Source organism: Oncorhynchus nerka, linkage group LG5 (assembly GCF_034236695.1).
Source record: "Oncorhynchus nerka isolate Pitt River linkage group LG5, Oner_Uvic_2.0, whole genome shotgun sequence".
NCBI lineage: Eukaryota > Metazoa > Chordata > Actinopteri > Salmoniformes > Salmonidae > Oncorhynchus > Oncorhynchus nerka.
Window position 1 is genome coordinate 1,148,272 of NC_088400.1, and position 21,700 is coordinate 1,169,971.

At 43.6% G+C, this 21,700-nt stretch overlaps 1 protein-coding gene across 1 annotated transcript in view; it reads right to left on the reverse strand.

Moving 5' to 3' along the window:
- The window catches only part of LOC115126377 (cysteinyl leukotriene receptor 1-like), a 50,909-nt gene that overhangs the window by 3,523 nt on the left and 25,686 nt on the right, over positions 1-21,700 (reverse strand). The window contains exons 2-3 of the mRNA XM_065018264.1: positions 17,647-17,729; positions 159-344 (exon numbers count right to left, since the gene is read on the reverse strand). Coding sequence (XP_064874336.1) covers positions 159-344; positions 17,647-17,727 — 267 coding nt within the window. The 5' untranslated portion in view covers positions 17,728-17,729. The remainder of the gene's footprint in view (positions 1-158; positions 345-17,646; positions 17,730-21,700) is intronic.

A 21,700-nucleotide genomic window follows, 5' to 3' on the forward strand; every position in this document is an offset into this window, starting at 1 on the left:
ATAATTTATTTTAATAGCATCTTAAAGACCGGGATTCATTCAAAGGTGCATTGTTGACAATGTGCCTTTTAAAGACAGTTTCCCCGAAGTAAAATACCTGTAATAGTCAAGTGAAATGCGCATTACGACAACTCAACCTATTATAGAAATAGTCCTACCTTATTAACGTAGTAGAGGACCCGTAGCGGCAGCGTGGAGACACACAGTAGGTCGGACACGGCCAGGTTCAACATGTAGATGTGGAACGCAGAACGCTGACGGAACGTTTTAACCAGAACCAACAAGGCGAACCCATTACCGGCCAGGCCGAACACGGTGATGATAGAGTACACCGTAGAGTACACCTGGAGAGACAGAAACACCTGGTAACGAACAGATACACAAACAGATACACCTGGAGAGACAGAAACACCTGGTAACAAACAGATACACAAATAGATACACCTGGAGAGACAGAAACACCTGGTAACAAATAGATACACCTGGAGAGACAGAAACACCTGGTAACAAATAGATACACAAACAGATACACCTGGAGAGACAAACACCTGGTAACAAACAGATACACCTGGAGAGACAGAAACACCTGGTAACAAATAGATACACAAATAGATACACTTGTAGAGACAAACACCTGGTAACAAACAGATACACTAACAGATACACCTGGAGAGACAAACACCTGGTAACAAATAGATACACCTAGAGACAAACACCTGGTAACAAATAGATACACCTAGAGACAAACACCTGGTAACAAATAGATACGCAAATAGACGCACCTGGAGAGACAGAAACACCTGGTAACAAACAGATACACTAACAGCTATCTCCCGTACCTCACCTCGCTCATCAACTCATCCCTGACCGCTGGCTACGTCCCTCCCGTCTTCAAGAGAGCGAGAGTTGCACCCCTTCTGAAAAAACCTACACTCGATCCCTCCGATGTCAACAACTACAGACCAGTATCCCTTCTTTCTTTTCTCTCCAAAACTCTTGAACGTGCCGTCCTTGGCCAGCTCTCCCGCTATCTCTCTCAGAATGACCTTCTTGATCCAAATCAGTCAGGTTTCAAGACTAGTCATTCAACTGAGACTGCTCTTCTCTGTATCACGGAGGCGCTCCGCACTGCTAAAGCTAACTCTCTCTCCTCTGCTCTCATCCTTCTAGACCTATCGGCTGCCTTCGATACTGTGAACCATCAGATCCTCCTCTCCACCCTCTCCGAGTTGGGCATCTCCGGCGCGGCCCACGCTTGGATTGCGTCCTACCTGACAGTTCGCTCCTACCAGGTGGCGTGGCAAGAATCCGTCTCCTCACCACGTGCTCTCACCACTGGTGTCCCCCAGGGCTCTGTTCTAGGCCCTCTCCTATTCTCGCTATACACCAAGTCACTTGGCTCTGTCATAACCTCACATGGTCTCTCCTATCATTGCTATGCAGACGACACACAATTAATCTTCTCCTTTCCCCCTTCTGACGACCAGGTGGCGAATCGCATCTCTGCATGTCTGGCAGACATATCAGTGTGGATGACGGATCATCACCTCAAGCTGAACCTCGGCAAGACGGAGCTGCTCTTCCTCCCGGGGAAGGACTGCCCGCTCCATGATCTCGCCATCACGGTTGACAACTCCATTGTGTCCTCGTCCCAGAGCGCTAAGAACCTTGGCGTGATCCTGGACAACACCCTGTCGTTCTCAAATAACATCAAGGCGGTGGCCCGTTCCTGTAGGTTCATGCTCTACAACATCCGCAGAGTACGACCCTGCCTCACACAGGAAGCGGCGCAGGTCCTAATCCAGGCACTTGTCATCTCCCGTCTGGATTACTGCAACTCGCTGTTGGCTGGGCTCCCTGCCTGTGCCATTAAACCCCTACAACTCATCCAGAACGCCGCAGCCCGTCTGGTGTTCAACCCTCCCAAGTTCTCTCACGTCACCCCGCTCCTCCGCTCTCTCCACTGGCTTCCAGTTGAAGCTCGCATCCGCTACAAGACCATGGTGCTTGCCTACGGAGCTGTGAGGGGAACGGCACCTCAGTACCTCCAGGCTCTGATCAGGCCCTACACCCAAACAAGGGCACTGCGTTCATCCACCTCTGGCCTGCTCGCCTCCCTACCACTGAGGAAGTACAGTTCCCGCTCAGCCCAGTCAAAACTGTTCGCTACTCTGGCCCCCCAATGGTGGAACAAACTCCCTCACGACGCCAGGACAGCGGAGTCAATCACCACCTTCCGGAGACACCTGAAACCCCACCTCTTTAAGGAATACCTAGGATAGGATAAAGTAATCCTTCTCACCCCCCCTTAAAAGACCTAGATGCACTATTGTAAAGTGGCTGTTCCACTGGATGTCATAAGGTGAAAGCACCAATTTGTAAGTCGCTCTGGATAAGAGCGTCTGCTAAATGACTTAAATGTAAATGTAGATACACCTGGAGAGACAAACACCTGGTAACAAATAGATACACCTGGAGAGACAAACACCTGGTAACAAATAGATACACCTAGAGACAAACACCTGGTAACAAATAGATACACCTAGAGACAAACACCTGGTAACAAATAGATACGCAAATAGATGCACCTGGAGAGACAAACACCTGGTAACAAATAGATGCACCTGGAGAGACAAACACCTGGTAACAAACAGATACACAAATAGATGCACCTGGAGAGACAAACACCTGGTAACAAACAGATACACAAATAGATGCACCTGGAGAGACAAACACCTGGTAACAAACAGATACACCTAGAGACAAACACCTGGTAACAAATAGATATGCAAATAGATGCACCTGGAGAGACAAACACCTGGTAACAAATAGATGCACCTGGAGAGACAAACACCTGGTAACAAACAGATACACAAATAGATGCACCTGGAGAGACAAACACCTGGTAACAAACAGATACACAAATAGATGCACCTGGAAAGACAAACACCTGGTAACAAACAGATACACACATAGATGCACCTGGAGAGACAAACACCTGGTAACAAATAGATGCACCTGGAGAGACAAACACCTGGTAACAAACAGATACACAAATAGATGCACCTGGAGAGACAGAAACACCTGGTAACAAATAGATACACCTGGAGAGACAAACACCTGGTAACAAACAGATACACAAATAGATACACCTGGAGAGACAAACACCTGGTAACAAATAGATACACCTGGAGAGACAGAAACACCTGGTAACAAATAGATACACAAACAGATACACCTGGAGAGACAAACACCTGGTAACAAACAGATACACCTGGAGAGACAGAAACACCTGGTAACGAACAGATACACAAACAGATACACCTGGAGAGACAGAAACACCTGGTAACAAACAGATACACCTGGAGAGACAGAAACACCTGGTAACAAATAGATACACAAATAGATACACCTGTAGAGACAAACACCTGGTAACAAACAGATACACTAACAGATACACCTGGAGAGACAAACACCTGGTAACAAATAGATACACCTAGAGACAAACACCTGGTAACAAATAGATACACCTAGAGACAAACACCTGGTAACAAATAGATACGCAAATAGATGCACCTGGAGAGACAGAAACACCTGGTAACAAATAGATACACTAACAGATACACCTGGAGAGACAAACACCTGGTAACAAATAGATACACCTGGAGAGACAAACACCTGGTAACAAATAGATACACCTAGAGACAAACACCTGGTAACAAATAGATACGCAAATAGATGCACCTGGAGAGACAAACACCTGGTAACAAATAGATGCACCTGGAGAGACAAACACCTGGTAACAAACAGATACACAAATAGATGCACCTGGAGAGACAAACACCTGGTAACAAACAGATACACCTAGAGACAAACACCTGGTAACAAATAGATATGCAAATAGATGCACCTGGAGAGACAAACACCTGGTAACAAATAGATGCACCTGGAGAGACAAACACCTGGTAACAAACAGATACACAAATAGATGCACCTGGAGAGACAAACACCTGGTAACAAACAGATACACAAATAGATGCACCTGGAGAGACAGAAACACCTGGTAACAAATAGATACACCTGGAGAGACAAACACCTGGTAACAAACAGATACACAAATAGATGCACCTGGAGAGACAAACACCTGGTAACAAATAGATACACCTGGAGAGACAGAAACACCTGGTAACAAATAGATACACAAACAGATACACCTGGAGAGACAAACACCTGGTAACAAACAGATACACCTGGAGAGACAGAAACACCTGGTAACAAATAGATACACCTGGAGAGACAGAAACACCTGGTAACAAATAGATACACAAATAGATACACCTGGAGAGACAGAAACACCTGGTAACAAATAGATACACAAACAGATACACCTGGAGAGACAGAAACACCTGGTAACAAACAGATACACAAACAGATACACCTGGAGAGACAGAAACACCTGGTAACAAACAGATACACAAACAGATACACCTGGAGAGACAGAAACACCTGGTAACAAACAGATACACAAACAGATACACCTGGAGAGACAAACACCTGGTAACAAACAGATACACCTGGAGAGACAAACACCTGGTAACAAACAGATACACAAACAGATACACCTGGAGAGACAAACACCTGGTAACAAACAGATACACCTGGAGAGACAAACACCTGGTAACAAACAGATACACAAACAGATACACATGGAGAGACAAACACCTGGTAACAAACAGATACACCTGGAGAGACAAACACCTGGTAACAAATAGATACACAAACAGATACACCTGGAGAGACAGATTCACCTGGTAACAAACAGATACACCTGGAGAGACAAACACCTGGTAACAAACAGATACACAAACAGATACACATGGAGAGACAAACACCTGGTAACAAACAGATACACCTGGAGAGACAGATTCACCTGGTAACAAACAGATACACCTGGAGAGACAAACACCTGGTAACAAACAGATACACAAACAGATACACATGGAGAGACAAACACCTGGTAACAAACAGATACACCTGGAGAGACAAACACCTGGTAACAAACAGATACACAAACAGATACACCTGGAGAGACAAACACCTGGTAACAAACAGATACACCTGGAGAGACAAACACCTGGTAACAAACAGATACACAAACAGATACACATGGAGAGACAAACACCTGGTAACAAACAGATACACCTGGAGAGACAAACACCTGGTAACAAATAGATACACAAACAGATACACCTGGAGAGACAGATTCACCTGGTAACAAACAGATACACCTGGAGAGACAAACACCTGGTAACAAACAGATACACAAACAGATACACATGGAGAGACAAACACCTGGTAACAAACAGATACACCTGGAGAGACAAACACCTGGTAACAAACAGATACACAAACAGATACACCTGGAGAGACAGAAACACCTGGTAACAAACAGATACACCTGGAGAGACAGAAACACCTGGTAACAAACAGATACACAAACAGATACACCTGGAGAGACAGAAACACCTGGTAACAAACAGATACACCTGGAGAGACAAACACCTGGTAACAAACAGATACACCTGGAGAGACAGAAACACCTGGTAACAAATAGATACACCTGGAGAGACAAACACCTGGTAACAAATAGATACACCTGGAGAGACAGAAACACCTGGTAACAAACATATACACCTGTAGAGCCAGAAACACCTGGTAACAAACAGATACACTAACAGATACACCTGGAGAGACAGAAACACCTGGTAACAAACAGATACACAAACAGATACACCTGGAGAGACAGAAACACCTGGTAACAAACAGATACACCTGGAGAGACAAACACCTGGTAACAAACAGATACACCTGGAGAGACAGAAACACCTGGTAACAAATAGATACACAAATAGATACACCTGGAGAGACAGAAACACCTGGTAACAAATAGATACACAAACAGATACACCTGGAGAGACAGAAACACCTGGTAACAAACAGATACACAAACAGATACACCTGGAGAGACAGAAACACCTGGTAACAAACAGATACACAAACAGATACACCTGGAGAGACAGAAACACCTGGTAACAAACAGATACACAAACAGATACACCTGGAGAGACAAACACCTGGTAACAAACAGATACACCTGGAGAGACAAACACCTGGTAACAAATAGATACACAAACAGATACACCTGGAGAGACAAACACCTGGTAACAAACAGATACACCTGGAGAGACAAACACCTGGTAACAAACAGATACACAAACAGATACACCTGGAGAGACAAACACCTGGTAACAAACAGATACACCTGGAGAGACAAACACCTGGTAACAAACAGATACACATGGAGAGACAAACACCTGGTAACAAACAGATACACCTGGAGAGACAAACACCTGGTAACAAATAGATACACAAACAGATACACCTGGAGAGACAGATTCACCTGGTAACAAACAGATACACCTGGAGAGACAAACACCTGGTAGCAAACAGATACACAAACAGATACACATGGAGAGACAAACACCTGGTAACAAACAGATACACCTGGAGAGACAAACACCTGGTAACAAACAGATACACAAACAGATACACCTGGAGAGACAGAAACACCTGGTAACAAACAGATACACCTGGAGAGACAGAAACACCTGGTAACAAACAGATACAAACAGATACACCTGGAGAGACAGAAACACCTGGTAACAAACAGATACACCTGGAGAGACAAACACCTGGTAACAAACAGATACACCTGGAGAGACAGAAACACCTGGTAACAAATAGATACACCTGGAGAGACAAACACCTGGTAACAAATAGATACACCTGGAGAGACAGAAACACCTGGTAACAAACATATACACCTGTAGAGCCAGAAACACCTGGTAACAAACAGATACACTAACAGATACACCTGGAGAGACAGAAACACCTGGTAACAAACAGATACACAAACAGATACACCTGGAGAGACAGAAACACCTGGTAACAAACAGATACACCTGGAGAGACAAACACCTGGTAACAAACAGATACACCTGGAGAGACAGAAACACCTGGTAACAAATAGATACACCTGGAGAGACAAACACCTGGTAACAAATAGATACACCTGGAGAGACAAACACCTGGTAACAAATAGATACACCTAGAGACAAACACCTGGTAACAAATAGATACACCTAGAGACAAACACCTGGTAACAAATAGATACACCTAGAGACAAACACCTGGTAACAAATAGATACGCAAATAGATGCACCTGGAGAGACAAACACCTGGTAACAAATAGATGCACCTGGAGAGACAAACACCTGGTAACAAATAGATACGCAAATAGATGCACCTGGAGAGACAAACACCTGGTAACAAATAGATGCACCTGGAGAGACAAACACCTGGTAACAAACAGATACACAAATAGATGCACCTGGAGAGACAAACACCTGGTAACAAACAGATACACAAATAGATGCACCTGGAGAGACAAACACCTGGTAACAAACAGATACACAAATAGATGCACCTGGAGAGACAAACACCTGGTAACAAACAGATACACAAATAGATGCACCTGGAGAGACAAACACCTGGTAACAAACAGATACACAAATAGATGCACCTGGAGAGACAAACACCTGGTAACAAATAGATGCACCTGGAGAGACAAACACCTGGTAACAAACAGATACACAAATAGATGCACCTGGAGAGACAGAAACACCTGGTAACAAATAGATGCACCTGGAGAGACAAACACCTGGTAACAAACAGATACACAAATAGGTGCACCTGGAGAGAAAGATTCACCTGGTAACAAATAGATACACCTGGAGAGACAAACACCTGGTAACAAATAGATACACCTGGAGAGACAAACACCTGGTAACAAACAGATACACCTGGAGAGACAAACACCTGGTAACAAACAGATGCACCTGGAGAGACAGAAACACCTGGTAACAAACAGATACACAAATAGATGCACCTGGAGAGACAGATTCACCTGGTAACAACCAGCTGGAGAGACAAACACCTGGTAACAAACAGATACACCTGGAGAGACAAACACCTGGTAACAAACAGATACACCTGGAGAGACAGATTCACCTGGTAACAAACAGATACACAAATAGATGCACCTGGAGAGACAGATTCACCTGGTAACAACCAGCTGGAGAGACAAACACCTGGTAACAAACAGATACACCTGGAGAGACAAACACCTGGTAACAAACAGATACACCTGGAGAGACAGATTCACCTGGTAACAAATAGATACCCTGGAGAGACAGAAACACCTGGTAACAAACAGATACACAAATAGATGCACCTGGAGAGACAGATTCACCTGGTAACAAATAGATACACCTGGAGAGACAAACACCTGGTAACAAACAGATACACCTGGAGAGACAAACACCTGGTAACAAACAGATACACAAATAGATGCACCTGGAGAGACAGATTCACCTGGTAACAACCAGCTGGAGAGACAAACACCTGGTAACAAATAGATACACCTGGAGAGACAAACACCTGGTAACAAATAGATGCACCTGGAGAGACAAACACCTGGTAACAAATAGATGCACCTGGAGAGACAAACACCTGGTAACAAATAGATACACCTGGAGAGACAAACACCTGGTAACAAACAGATACACCTGGAGAGACAAACACCTGGTAACAAACAGATACACCTGGAGAGACAAACACCTGGTAACAAACAGATACACCTGGAGGGACAGAATCACCTGGTAACAAACAGATACACCTGGAGGGACAGAATCACCTGGTAACAAACAGATACACCTGGAGGGACAGAATCACCTGGTAACAAACAGATACACCTGGAGGGACAGAATCACCTGGTAACAAACAGATACACCTGGAGGGACAGAATCACCTGGTAACAAACAGATACACCTGGAGGGACAGAATCACCTGGTAACAAACAGATACACCTGGAGAGACAGAAACACCTGGTAACAAACAGATACACCTGGAGGGACAGAATCACCTGGTAACAAACAGATACACCTGGAGGGACAGAATCACCTGGTAACAAACAGATACACCTGGAGGGACAGAATCACCTGGTAACAAACAGATACACCTGGAGGGACAGAATCACCTGGTAACAAACAGATACACCTGGAGGGACAGAATCACCTGGTAACCAACAGATACACAAATAGTTACACCTGGAGAGACAGAAACACCTGGTAACAAATAGATGTACCTGGAGAGACAAACACCTGGTAACAAATAGATGCACCTGGAGAGACAAACACCTGGTAACAAATAGATACACAAATAGATGCACCTGGAGAGACAGAAACACCTGGTAACAAATTAATGCACCTGGAGAGACAGAAACACCTGGTAACAAACAGATACACAAATAGATGCACCTGGAGAGACAGAAACACCTGGTAACAAATTAATGCACCTGGAGAGACAAACACCTGGTAACAAACAGATACACCTGGAGAGACAGAATCACCTGGTAACAAACAGATACACAAATAGATGCACCTGGAGAGACAGAATCACCTGGTAACAAACAGATACACAAATAGATGCACCTGGAGAGACAGAATCACCTGGTAACAAACAGATACACAAATAGATGCACCTGGAGAGACCGAATCACCTGGTGACAAACAGATACACCTGGTAACAAAAATGTTTTTGTGCCTCGACACAAACCTGTCTCAGGAGTTCTTCAGGCAATTCCTTTGACCTCATGTCTTTGTTTTTGCACTGACATGCACTGTAAACTGTGGGACCTTTAAGAGACAGGTGTGTGCCTTTCCAAATCATATCCAATCAATTGAATTTACCACAGGTGGACTCCAAGTTGTAGAAACATCTCAAGGATGATCAATGGAAACATGTTGCTCCTGAGCTCGATTGAGTCTCATAGCAAAGGGTCTGAATACTTACAGTACCAGTCATAGTTTTGGACACACCGTCTCATTCAAGTGTTTTTCTTTATTTTGACTATTTTCTATATTGTAGAATAATAGTGAAGACATTAAAACTATCAAATTACACATATGGAATCATGTAGTAACCGGGCAGAAGAAAAATCAAAAAGTACCTTAAAAGTTCGTAGAAACATGTCAAACGATGTTTATAATCAATCCTCAGGTTGTTTATGTCATAAATAATTGATCATATTTCAACCGGACAATAGCTTCGTCGATAGAAAATTTAAAACAAGAAAGGCGTGCCCTCGGTCACACGCAGGACTCATGTCTTGAAATTTCCACTGTCCTGAAAGTGGTGTTTCGCCCTCATTTTTCAGAGTAAAAGCCTGAAACAATGCCTAAAGACTGGTCACATGTAGGGCAAGCCACAGAGCTCTTGAACTGGGTCATAGGCTTTGTATGGTGGATAGGCTTTCAATGGACCCTGATGTACAGTATTTATGCTTTCTGAAACCTGGCTTAAAATATCTATAACTGACAGAAATATTGGCATAAATGGTTACAATGTGTTTCGTAAATCTAAGGGTGGTGGTGCTGTATATGTAAATATTGTTGTATCTTGTTGTTATAGACCTCCATCTGCTACTGTTGGCTCTCTGGATTGTATTTTTAAATTGTTGTCACAGAATGTCAATTCTGAGTTTGTCCTGATGGGTGATCTGAATCAGGACTGGTTAACATCTAGCGCTGATCAACTTAAATTCTGTGCAATACCTATGATCTCACTCAGATTGTCAACCGTGTAACGAGGTTGAATATAAAATATCCTCTGAAATCCTCTTGATTGATTTGATCTTAACCAATACTGTCACACCCTGACCATAGTTTGCTTTGTATGTTTCTATGTTTTGTTTGGTCAGAGTGTGATCTGAGTGGGCATTCTATGTTGGATGTCTAGTTTGTCTATTTCTGTGTTTGGCCTGATATGGTTCTCAATCAGAGGCAGGTGTTAGTCATTGTCTCTGATTGGGAACCATATTTAGGTAGCCTGTTTTGTGTTGGTTTTTGTGAGTGGTTGTCTCCTGTGTCAGTGTTTGTACCACATGGGACTGTTTTGGGTTTTCACGGTTCTTGTTTTTGTAGTTTATTAATGTATGGTTTCATTATTAAAGAACCATGAATTATAACCACGCTGCATTTTGGTCCGCCTTTCCTTCCCAGGAAGAATCCCGTGACAAATACTCCCCATCATTTTAATGCTTCTGGTATTTTTGCAAATTACATAAGTGATCACTGTGCTATTGCCTATAATCTCCACGTGTTACGAAAAGAAACTGGAAGCAGTTTGATATTCCAGGTTTTTTACATGATGTATCAAGCATTGAATGGAATAGAATGGAATTAATCCCTGATGTTGAACTATCCTTTTCTTACTTCCACAACGCATTCCAGGATGCATGCAATAGGCCCCTTTAAATAAATTCAGGATTAAGGGCAGAGAGAACCCTTGGTTTACTAAGGAACTAAGGAATCATAAGGGAACGAAATGCTATGTGGGCTAAAGCAAGAGGGACTAGTTTGGCAGATGACTGGATGGCTTTTAAACGTCTTCGAAATATGGGTGTGGCTATGATCCGTAAATTGAAAGCAGACCACTACCTGAAATATATTTCACAAAATGTAAATAATCCATCCAAATGTTAGCAAGTAGTGAAGGGTTTGGAGTGCAAAAAAGATACACAGCTTCCCAAACAATTGTTGGTCGACACACAGATTGTAACTGAGAGAACCTCCATTTTGAAAGCCTTGAATCAGCATTTCTTAGATGCAGGCAGTTTTTTTGAAAAGGTCAAAGGTATAATTGATCCCCCTATGAATTTACCTGACACCCCTGTGCACTCCTTCACCAGGTTCTCCTTTTCATCCTTCTCTGTTTCAGAAGTGTGTAAAGCCCTGAAAGAAATTGATAAAAAAGAAACCCCTGGTCCTGATGAACTCGACCCCCGCCTCCTACACCTAGCTGCAGACATCATTGCTCCCCCTGAACATGTATTTTTAACCTCACGCTTGATGTTAAGGAAATCCCCAAGTTATGGAATTCTGCTTTTGTACGGCCTCTCCTGAAAGGTGGAGATCCTTCGCTACTTGACAACTATTGACCCATATCAAAATTGTCTGTACTGTCAAAGGTACTGGAGTCCTTAGTTAGTAGGCAGCTAAAGGTCTACTTCTGAGAAAACAGAATCTTAAATGGAATGCAGTCAGGTTTTAGGTCTGGCTACAGCACTGTTTCAGCAACATTGAAGGTTTTAAATAACATCCACTTGATAAGAAGTTACATTGTGTGTCTGTCTTTATTGATTTGTCAAAGCCTTTTGACACCGTGGACCATGCTGTGTTAGTGCAAAAGTTAAAATGTTGTTGAATTACTTGCTCTAGATTGGTTTATAAATAACCTATAAAATTGTACACAATGTGTAATGGTGGTTGTAGAGATGTGCTCAGGTGAAATTGTACACAATGTGTAATGGTGGTTGTAGAGATGTGCTCAGGTGAAATTGTACACAATGTGTAATGGTGGTTGTAGAGATGTGCTCAGGTGAAATTGTACACAATGTGTAATGGTGGTTGTAGAGATGTGCTCAGGTGAAATTGTACACAATGTGTAATGGTGGTTGTAGAGATGTGCTCAGGTGTTCCGCAAAGGTTCTAATTGAAACAGCGGGTGTTAATTTTTATGCAGATGATACTGTTCTTTATTCAAGTGGTATCTTTAGCTTTTGAAAATGCCCAAAGAGCATTTAACATCATACAACAGAATCCGTATGATTTAAAGCTGATTCTAAATGTGGGTAAAACAAAATGCATGGTATTTTCAAATGCCAGGCATGTTACAAATCATGTCATTGCTACATTGACTGGACATACTATAGAGCAAGTTAAAGTGTACAAAGATGTGGGTGTGTGGGTTGATGATAAGCTGAGCTTCACTGTGCATGTAGAGAACTTGATAAGGTCAAGCTGAAAGTAAGATTTTATTACCGGCATAAAGCTTGTTTTTCTTTTGAGGCCAGGAAGGAGCTGGTATGATGTACATTACTGTCGGTTTTAGATTTTAGTGATGTTATATATATGCAGGCCTCAGCCACTACCCTGAGAGCACTTGATTCAGTGTATCATGCAGCCCTCAGGTTCATTTCAAATCAGAAACGTCTAACACATCATTGTGATTTCTACAGCGCTGTTGGCTGATCGTCATTGACCTTGCGTTTTTTAGTCAGGTCAGTAAATAAATATAAATAAATATAAATTACGGTCCCATTCTCATTTGCTTCTAACAGTACCAAAAATTAGAACAGGTCATGGTAGAAATAGTTTTAGTTACTTAGCACCGTGGTCCTGGAATTCTCTCCTGAACATTTTAAAATGTGATGATCTAGTTTGGTTGGTGGAGTTTAAACACTTGATCCATGTATATATCATAGAAGAGTGTATTTGTTTTTAGGCCAGCTGTTTTTAGTCAAGACTTTCATGTTTTTAAAGTAAAATGTTTTTGTTGTACTGTGTGTGTGTTTATAGTTGTGTTTAATGTTGTGTTAGTGTATGTAAGTTGTTTTGTCTGAAACGTTGTTTCCCCTGCTGCTATTGGACCAGGTCTCTCTTGGAAAAGACATGTTATCTCAATGAGAAAAACCTGTATAAATAAAAGTTAAATAAATCTTAATAAAACCTACGATCACATTCCTTTTCCACTCCATGGAGTGGAGTAGGGTGTTGCGTTCCCTCCGCCAAGAGGCGTACGTATCAGAGATGTCCAGGACCAGTTTATTACTGGCCACCCATTCCAAAACAGATCAACTCTTTGTTAAGGGTTTCAGTGAGGGTCATCCATTTTCAAATAAGAGGTCTGATTTTTCTCCATGTAATGACTATATGGTAGCTATGTCATTTTGCAGACACTTTATGCAAATCAAATCAAATCAAATTTTATTTGTCACATACACATGGTTAGCAGATGTTAATGCGAGTGTAGCAAAATGCTTGTGCTTCTAGTTCCGACAATGCAGTGATAACCAACAAGTAATCTAACTAACAATTCCAAAACTACTGTCTTATACACAGTGTAAGGGGATAAGGAATATGTACATAAGGATATATGAATGAGTGATGGTACAGAGCGGCATAGGCAAGATACAGTAGATGGTATCGAGTACAGTATATACATATGAGATGAGTATGTAAACAAAGTGGCATAGTTAAAGTGGCTAGTGATACATGTATTACATAAGGATGCAGTCGATGATATAGAGTACAGTATATACGTATGCATATGAGATGAATAATGTAGGGTAAGTAACATTATATAAGGTAGCATTGTTTAAAGTGGCTAGTGATATATTTACATCATTTCCCATCAATTCCCATTATTAAAGTGGCTGGAGTTGAGTCAGTGGCAGTGTCAGTGTGTTGGCAGCAGCCACTCAATGTTAGTGGTGGCTGTTTAACAGTCTGATGGCCTTGAGATAGAAGCTGTTTTTCAGTCTCTCGGTCCCAGCTTTGATGCACCTGTACTGACCTCGCCTTCTGGATGATAGCGGGGTGAACAGGCAGTGGCTCGGTGGTTGATGTCCTTGATGATCTTTATGGCCTTCCTGTAACATCGGGTGGTGTAGGTGTCCTGGAGGGCAGGTAGTTTGACCCCGGTGATGCGTTGTGCAGACCTCACTACCCTCTGGAGAGCCTTACGGTTGAGGGCGGAGCAGTTGCAGTACCAGGCGGTGATACAGCCCACCAGGATGCTCTCGATTGTGCATCTGTAGAAGTTTGTGAGTGCTTTTGGTGACACGCCGAATTTCTTCAGCCTCCTGAGGTTGAAGAGGCGCTGCTGCGCCTTCTTCACGATGCTGTCTGTGTGAGTGGACCAATTCAGTTTGTCTGTGATGTGTATGCCGAGGAACTTAAAAGTTGCTACCTGCTCCACTACTGTTCCATCGATGTGGATAGGGGGGTGTTCCCTCTGCTGTTTCCTGAAGTCCACAATCATCTCCTTAGTTTTGTTGACGTTGAGTGTGAGGTTATTTTCCTGACACCACACTCCGAGGGCCCTCACCTCCTCCCTGTAGGCCGTCTCGTCGTTGTTGGTAATCAAGCCTACCACTGTTGTGTCATCCACAAACATGATGATTGAGTTGGAGGCGTGCGTGGCCACGCAGTCGTGGGTGAACAGCGAGTACAGGAGAGGGCTCAGAACGCACCCTTGTGGGGCCCCAGTGTTGAGGATCAGCGGGGAGGAGATGTTGTTGCCTACCCTCACCACCTGGGGGCGGCCTGTCAGGAAGTCCAGTACCCAGTTGCACAGGGCGGGGTCGAGACCCAGGGTCTCGAGCTTGATGACGAGCTTGGAGGGTACTATGGTGTTGAATGCCGAGCTGTAGTCGATGAACAGCATTCTCACATAGGTATTCCTCTTGTCCAGATGGGTTAGGGCAGTGTGCAGTGTGGTTGAGATTGCATCGTCTGTGGACCTATTTGGGCGGTAAGCAAATTGGAGTGGGTCTAGGGTGTCAGGTAGGGTGGAGGTGATATGGTCCTTGACTAGTCTCTCAAAGCACTTCATGATGACGGAAGTGAGTGCTACGGGGCGGTAGTCGTTTAGCTCAGTTACTTTAGCTTTCTTGGGAACAGGAACAATGGTGGCCCTCTTGAAGCATGTGGGAACAGCAGACTGGTATAGGGATTTATTGAATATGTCCGTAAACACACCGGCCAGCTGGTCTGCGCATGCTCTGAGGGCGCGGCTGGGGATACCGTCTGGGCCTGCAGCCTTGCGAGGGTTAACAGGTTTAAATGTCTTACTCACCTCGGCTGCAGTGAAGGAGAGACCGCATGTTTTCGTTGCAGGCCGTGTCAGTGGCACTGTATTGTCCACAAAGCGGGCAAAAAAGTTATTTAGTCTGCCTGGGAGCAAGACATCCTGGTCCGTGACTAGGCTGGATTTCTTCCTGTAGTCCGTGATTGACTGTAGACCCTGCCACATGCCTCTTGTGTCTGAGCCGTTGAATTGAGATTCTACTTTGTCTCTGTACTGACGCTTAGCTTGTTTGATACCCTTACGGAGGGAATAGCTGCACTGTTTGTATTCGGTCATGTTACCAGTCACCTTGCCCTGGTTAAAAGCAGTGGTTCGCGCTTTCAGTTTCACGTGAATGCTGCCATCAATCCACGGTTTCTGGTTAGGGAATGTTTTAATCGTTGCTATGGGAACGACATCTTCAACACACGTTCTAATGAACTCGCACACCGAATCAGCGTATTCGTCAATATTGTTATCTGACGCAATACGAAACATATCCCAGTCCACGTGATGGAAGCAGTCTTGGAGTATGGAGTCAGCTTGGTCGGACCAGCGTTGGACAGACCTCAGCGTGGGAGCCTCTTGTTTTAGTTTCTGTCTGTAGGCAGGGATCAACAAAATGGAGTCGTGGTCAGCTTTTCCGAAAGGGGGGCGGGGCAGGGCCTTATATGCGTCGGGGAAGTTAGAGTAACAATGATCCAAGGTTTTTCCACCCCTGGTTGCGCAATCGATATGCTGATAAAATTTAGGGAGTCTTGTTTTCAGATTAGCCTTGTTAAAATCCCCAGCTACAATGAATGCAGCCTCCGGATAAATGGTTTCCAGTTTGCAAAGAGTTAAATAAAGTTCGTTCAGAGCCATCGATGTGTCTGCTTGGGGGGGGGGGGGGGGGGATATATACGGCTGTGATTATAATCGAAGAGAATTCTCTTGATAGAAGAAAATGCGGTCTACATTTGATTGTGAGGAATTCTAAATCAGGTGAACAGAAGGATTTGAGTTCCTGTATGTTTCTTTCATCATACCATGTCTCGTTAGCCATAAGGCATACGCCCCCGCCCCTCTTCTTACCAGAAAGATGTTTGTTTCTGTCGGCGCGATGCGTGGAGAAACCCGTTGGCTGCACCGCCTCGGATAGCATCTCTCCAGTGAGCCATGTTTCCGTGATGCAAAGAACGTTACAGTCTCTGATGTCCCTCTGGAATGCTACCCTTGCTCGGATTTCATCAACCTTGTTGTCAAGAGACTGGACATTGGCAAGAAGAATGCTAGCGAGTGGTGCACGGTGTGCCCGTCTCCGGAGTCTGACCAGAAGACCGACCTCGTTTCCCTCTTTTTCGGAGTCGTTTTTTCGGGTCGCTGCATGGGATCCATTCCGTTGTCCTGTTTGTAAGGCAGAACACAGGATCCGCGTCGCGAAAAACATATTCTTGGTCGTACTGATGGTGAGTTGACTCTGATCTTATATTCAGTAGTTCTTCTCGACTGTATGCAATGAAACCTAAGATGACCTGGGGTACTAATGTAAGAAATAACACGTAAAAAAACAAAAAACTGCATAGTTTCCTAGGAACGCGAAGCGAGGCGGCCATCTCTGTCGGCGCCGGAAGTAACAGCGATGTACAGTCAGCCTCATTCCAAATACTGTACAGTTCCATATATATATATATGTATAGACCCATGGACCATGGTTACTCTGAACATGCTGCTTCTGTTAGATTGATTGGCTAGTGGTATCTCTCATTGCACAGCCATAGAATAGAAGCATATCAATGAGTGGGCATCTGGCCTATGCATGGGGGGGGGGGGGGAGATAGGGAGACAGATGGTTACCTGGTTACGGAATTCATCGATAGATGGACAGTTGGTGACGTTGTACCTCAGAGTCACATTGTCAAACTCCTCTAGATCCATAACTGTAACACAGACAGACAGCATAAAGAGAGAGGAAGACAGACAGTATGAGAAAACATGTTTCTACAGAGTTCAGGTAGGCCTCCGCACATCATGAAAGAAAGTTTGAGGGGTTTTCAACAATGACAGGAATCCCATACTAGGGCATAACCAGGAAACACTTTCAGTTTTCCAGTCATATTCAGTAGTTTTATGTTTGCTTTGACCAAACGGAGCCAGCTGCATACCACCCTGCATACCACCCTGCATACCACCCTGCATACCACTGCTGGCTTGCTTCTGAAGCAGGTTTGGTCCTGGTCAGTCCCTGAATGGGAGACCAGATGCTGCTGGAAGTGGTGTTGGAAGGCCAGTAGGAAGCACTCTTTCCTCTGGTCTAAAAAAAATATTCCAATGCCCTAAGGCAATGATTGGGGACACTGCCCTGTGTAGGGGGATGTTAAATGGGTGTTCTGACTCTCTAAGGTCATCAAAGATCCCATCCCATCCCATCATTAGAGTAGAGGTAAGAGTAGAGTAGGGGTGTTAACCCTGGTGTCTTGGTTAAATTCCCAATCTGGCCCTCAAACCATCACGGTCACCTAATAATCCCCAGTTTACATTTGGCTCATTAATCCCCCTCCTCTCCCTTGTAACTATTCCCCAGGTTGTTGCTGTAAATGAGAATGTGTTCTCAGTCAATTTACCTGGTAAAATAACATAAATGTGATATTTAAAAGCTCTGGTGATTTTGAAGTAGACACACAAGACCAAAAGTATGTGGAAACCTGCTCATCAAATATCTCATTCCAAAATCATTAATATGGAGTTGGTCCCCACCTTTGCTGCTATAACAGCCCCCACTGTCCTGAGAAGGCTTTCCACTAGTTGTCGGAACGTTGCTGCAGGCTCTTGCTTCCATTCAGCGACATGAGCATTCGTGAGGTCGGGCACTGATAAGGCCTGGTTCACAGACAGCGTTCCAATTCATCCAAAAGGTGTTTGATGGGGTTGAGGTCAGGGCTCTGTGCAGACCAGTCAAGTTCTTCCACACTGATCTCGACAAACTATTTCTGTATGGACCTCGCTTCGTGCACAGGGGCATTGTCATGCTGAAACAGGAAAGGGCCTAATCCAAACTGTTGCCACAAAGTTGGAAGTGTAACAGTATTACTTTAAACCGTCCCCTCACCCATACCCGGGCTCAAACCAGGGACCCTCTGCACACATCAACAACAGTCACCCATGAAGCATCGTTACCCATCGCTCCACAAAAGCCGCGGGGAACTACTACTTCAAGGTCTCAGAGCAAGAGACGTCACCGATTGAAACGCTATTTAGCGCGCACCACCGCTAACTAAGCTAGCCGTTTCACATCCGTTACATCAGCACCACCGCTAACTAAGCTAGCCGTTTCACATCCGTTACATCAGCACCACCGCTAACTAAACTAGCCGTTTCACATCCGTTACAGAAGCATAGAATTGTTTACAAGGTAATTGTATGCTTCAGTGTTAATATTTCCCTTCACTGGAACTAAGGGGCCCAAACCATGAAAAACAGCCCCACCAAACTTTACAGTTGGCACTATGCATTGGGGCAGGTAGCGTTCTCCTGGCATCTGCAAAACCCAGATTTGTCCATCAGACTGCCAGATGGTGAAGCGTTATTCATCATACAAGAGAGAATGTGTTTCCACAGCTCCAGAGTCCAATGGCGTAAGGACTTTTATGATCTGACAGTAACATCTATTGAGTCAGTAATGTTCTGTTCTGACAGTAACATCTATTGGGTCAGGACTGTTCTGTTCTGACAGTAACATCTATTGAGTCAGGACTGTTCTGTTCTGACAGTAACATCTATTGGGTCAGTACTGTTCTGTTCTGACAGTAACATCTATTGAATCAGGACTTTTCTGTTCTGACAGTAACATCTATTGAGTCATTACTGTTCTGTTCTGACAGTAACATCTATTGGGTCAGTACTGTTCTGTTCTGACAGTAACATCTATTGGGTCAGTACTGTTCTGTTCTGACAGTAACATCTATTGGGTCAGTACTGTTCTGTTCTGACAGTAACATCTATTGAGTCTGTTCTGTTCTGACAGTAACATCTATTGAGTCAGTACTGTTCTGTTCTGACAGTAACATCTATTGGGTCAGGACTGTTCTGTTCTGAAAGTAACATCTATTGAGTCAGGTCTGTTCTGTTCTGACAGTAACATCTATTGGGTCAGGACTGTTCTGTTCTGACAGTAACATCTATTGGGTCAGTACTGTTCTGTTCTGACAGTAACATCTATTGGGTCAGGTCTGTTCTGTTCTGACAGTAACATCTATTGGGTCAGTACTGTTCTGTTCTGACAGTAACATCTATTGGGTCAGTACTGTTCTGTTCTGACAGTAACATCTATTGAGTCAGTACTGTTCTGTTCTGACAGTAACATCTATTGGGTCAGTACTGTTCTGTTCTGACAGTAACATCTATTGGGTCAGTACTGTTCTGTTCTGACAGTAACATCTATTGGGTCAGTACTGTTCTGTTCTGACAGTAACATCTATTGGGTCAGTACTGTTCTGTTCTGACAGTAACATCTATTGGGTCAGTACTGTTCTGTTCTGTAACATCTATTGACAGTAACTGTTCTGTTCTGACAGTAACATCTATTGGTCAGGTTCTGTTCTGTTCTGACAGTAACATCTATTGGGTCAGTACTGTTCTGTTCTGACAGTAACATCTATTGGGTCAGGTACTGTTCTGTTCTGACAGTAACATCTATTGGGTCAGTACTGTTCTGTTCTGACAGTAACATCTATTGGGTCAGTACTGTTCTGTTCTGACAGTAACATCTATTGGGTCAGTACTGTTCTGTTCTGACAGTAACATCTATTGGGTCAGTACTGTTCTGTTCTGACAGTAACATCTATTGGGTCAGTACTGTTCTGTTCTGACAGTAACATCTATTGAGTCAGTCTGTTCTGTTCTGACAGTAACATCTATTGGGTCAGGTCTGTACTGTTCTGTTCTGACAGTAACATCTATTGAGTCAGGTCTGTTCTGTTCTGACAGTAACATCTATTGTCAGGTCTGTTCTGTTCTGACAGTAACATCTATTGGGTCAGTACTGTTCTGTTCTGACAGTAACATCTATTGTAACATCTATTGAGTCAGTACTGTTCTGTTCTGACAGTAACATCTATTGGGTCAGGTCTGTTCTGTTCTGACAGTAACATCTATTGAGTCAGTACTGTTCTGTTCTGTTCAGTACTGTTCTGTTCTGACAGTAACATCTATTGGTCAGGTCTGTTCTGTTCTGACAGTAACATCTATTGGGTCAGTACTGTCTATTGGGTCAGTCTGTTCTGACAGTAACATCTATTGTTCTGGTCAGTACTGTTCTGTTCTGACAGTAACATCTATTGGGTCAGTACTGTTCTGTTCTGACAGTGTTCTGTTCTGTTCTGACAGTAACATCTATTGGGTCAGGTCTGTTTCTGTTCTGACAGTCTGTTCTGTTCTGACAGTAACATCTATTGGGTCAGTACTGTTCTGCTCTGACAGTAACATCTATTGAGTCTGTTCTGTTCTGACATTAACATCTATTGGGTCAGTACTGTTCTGTTCTGACAGTAACATCTATTGGGTCAGGACTGTTCTGTTCTGTTCTGACAGTAACATCTATTGGGTCAGTACTGTTCTGTTCTGACAGTAACATCTATTGGGTCAGGTCTGTTCTGTTCTGACAGTAACATCTATTGGGTCAGGTCTGTTCTGTTCTGACAGTAACATCTATTGGGTCAGGTCTGTTCTGTTCTGTTCTGACAGTAACATCTATTGGGTCAGGTCTGTTCTGTTCTGACAGTAACATCTATTGGGTCAGTCTGTTCTGTTCTGACAGTAACATCTATTGGGTCAGTACTGTTCTGTTCTGACAGTAACATCTATTGGGTCAGGTCTGTTCTGTTCTGACAGTAACATCTATTGGGTCTGTACT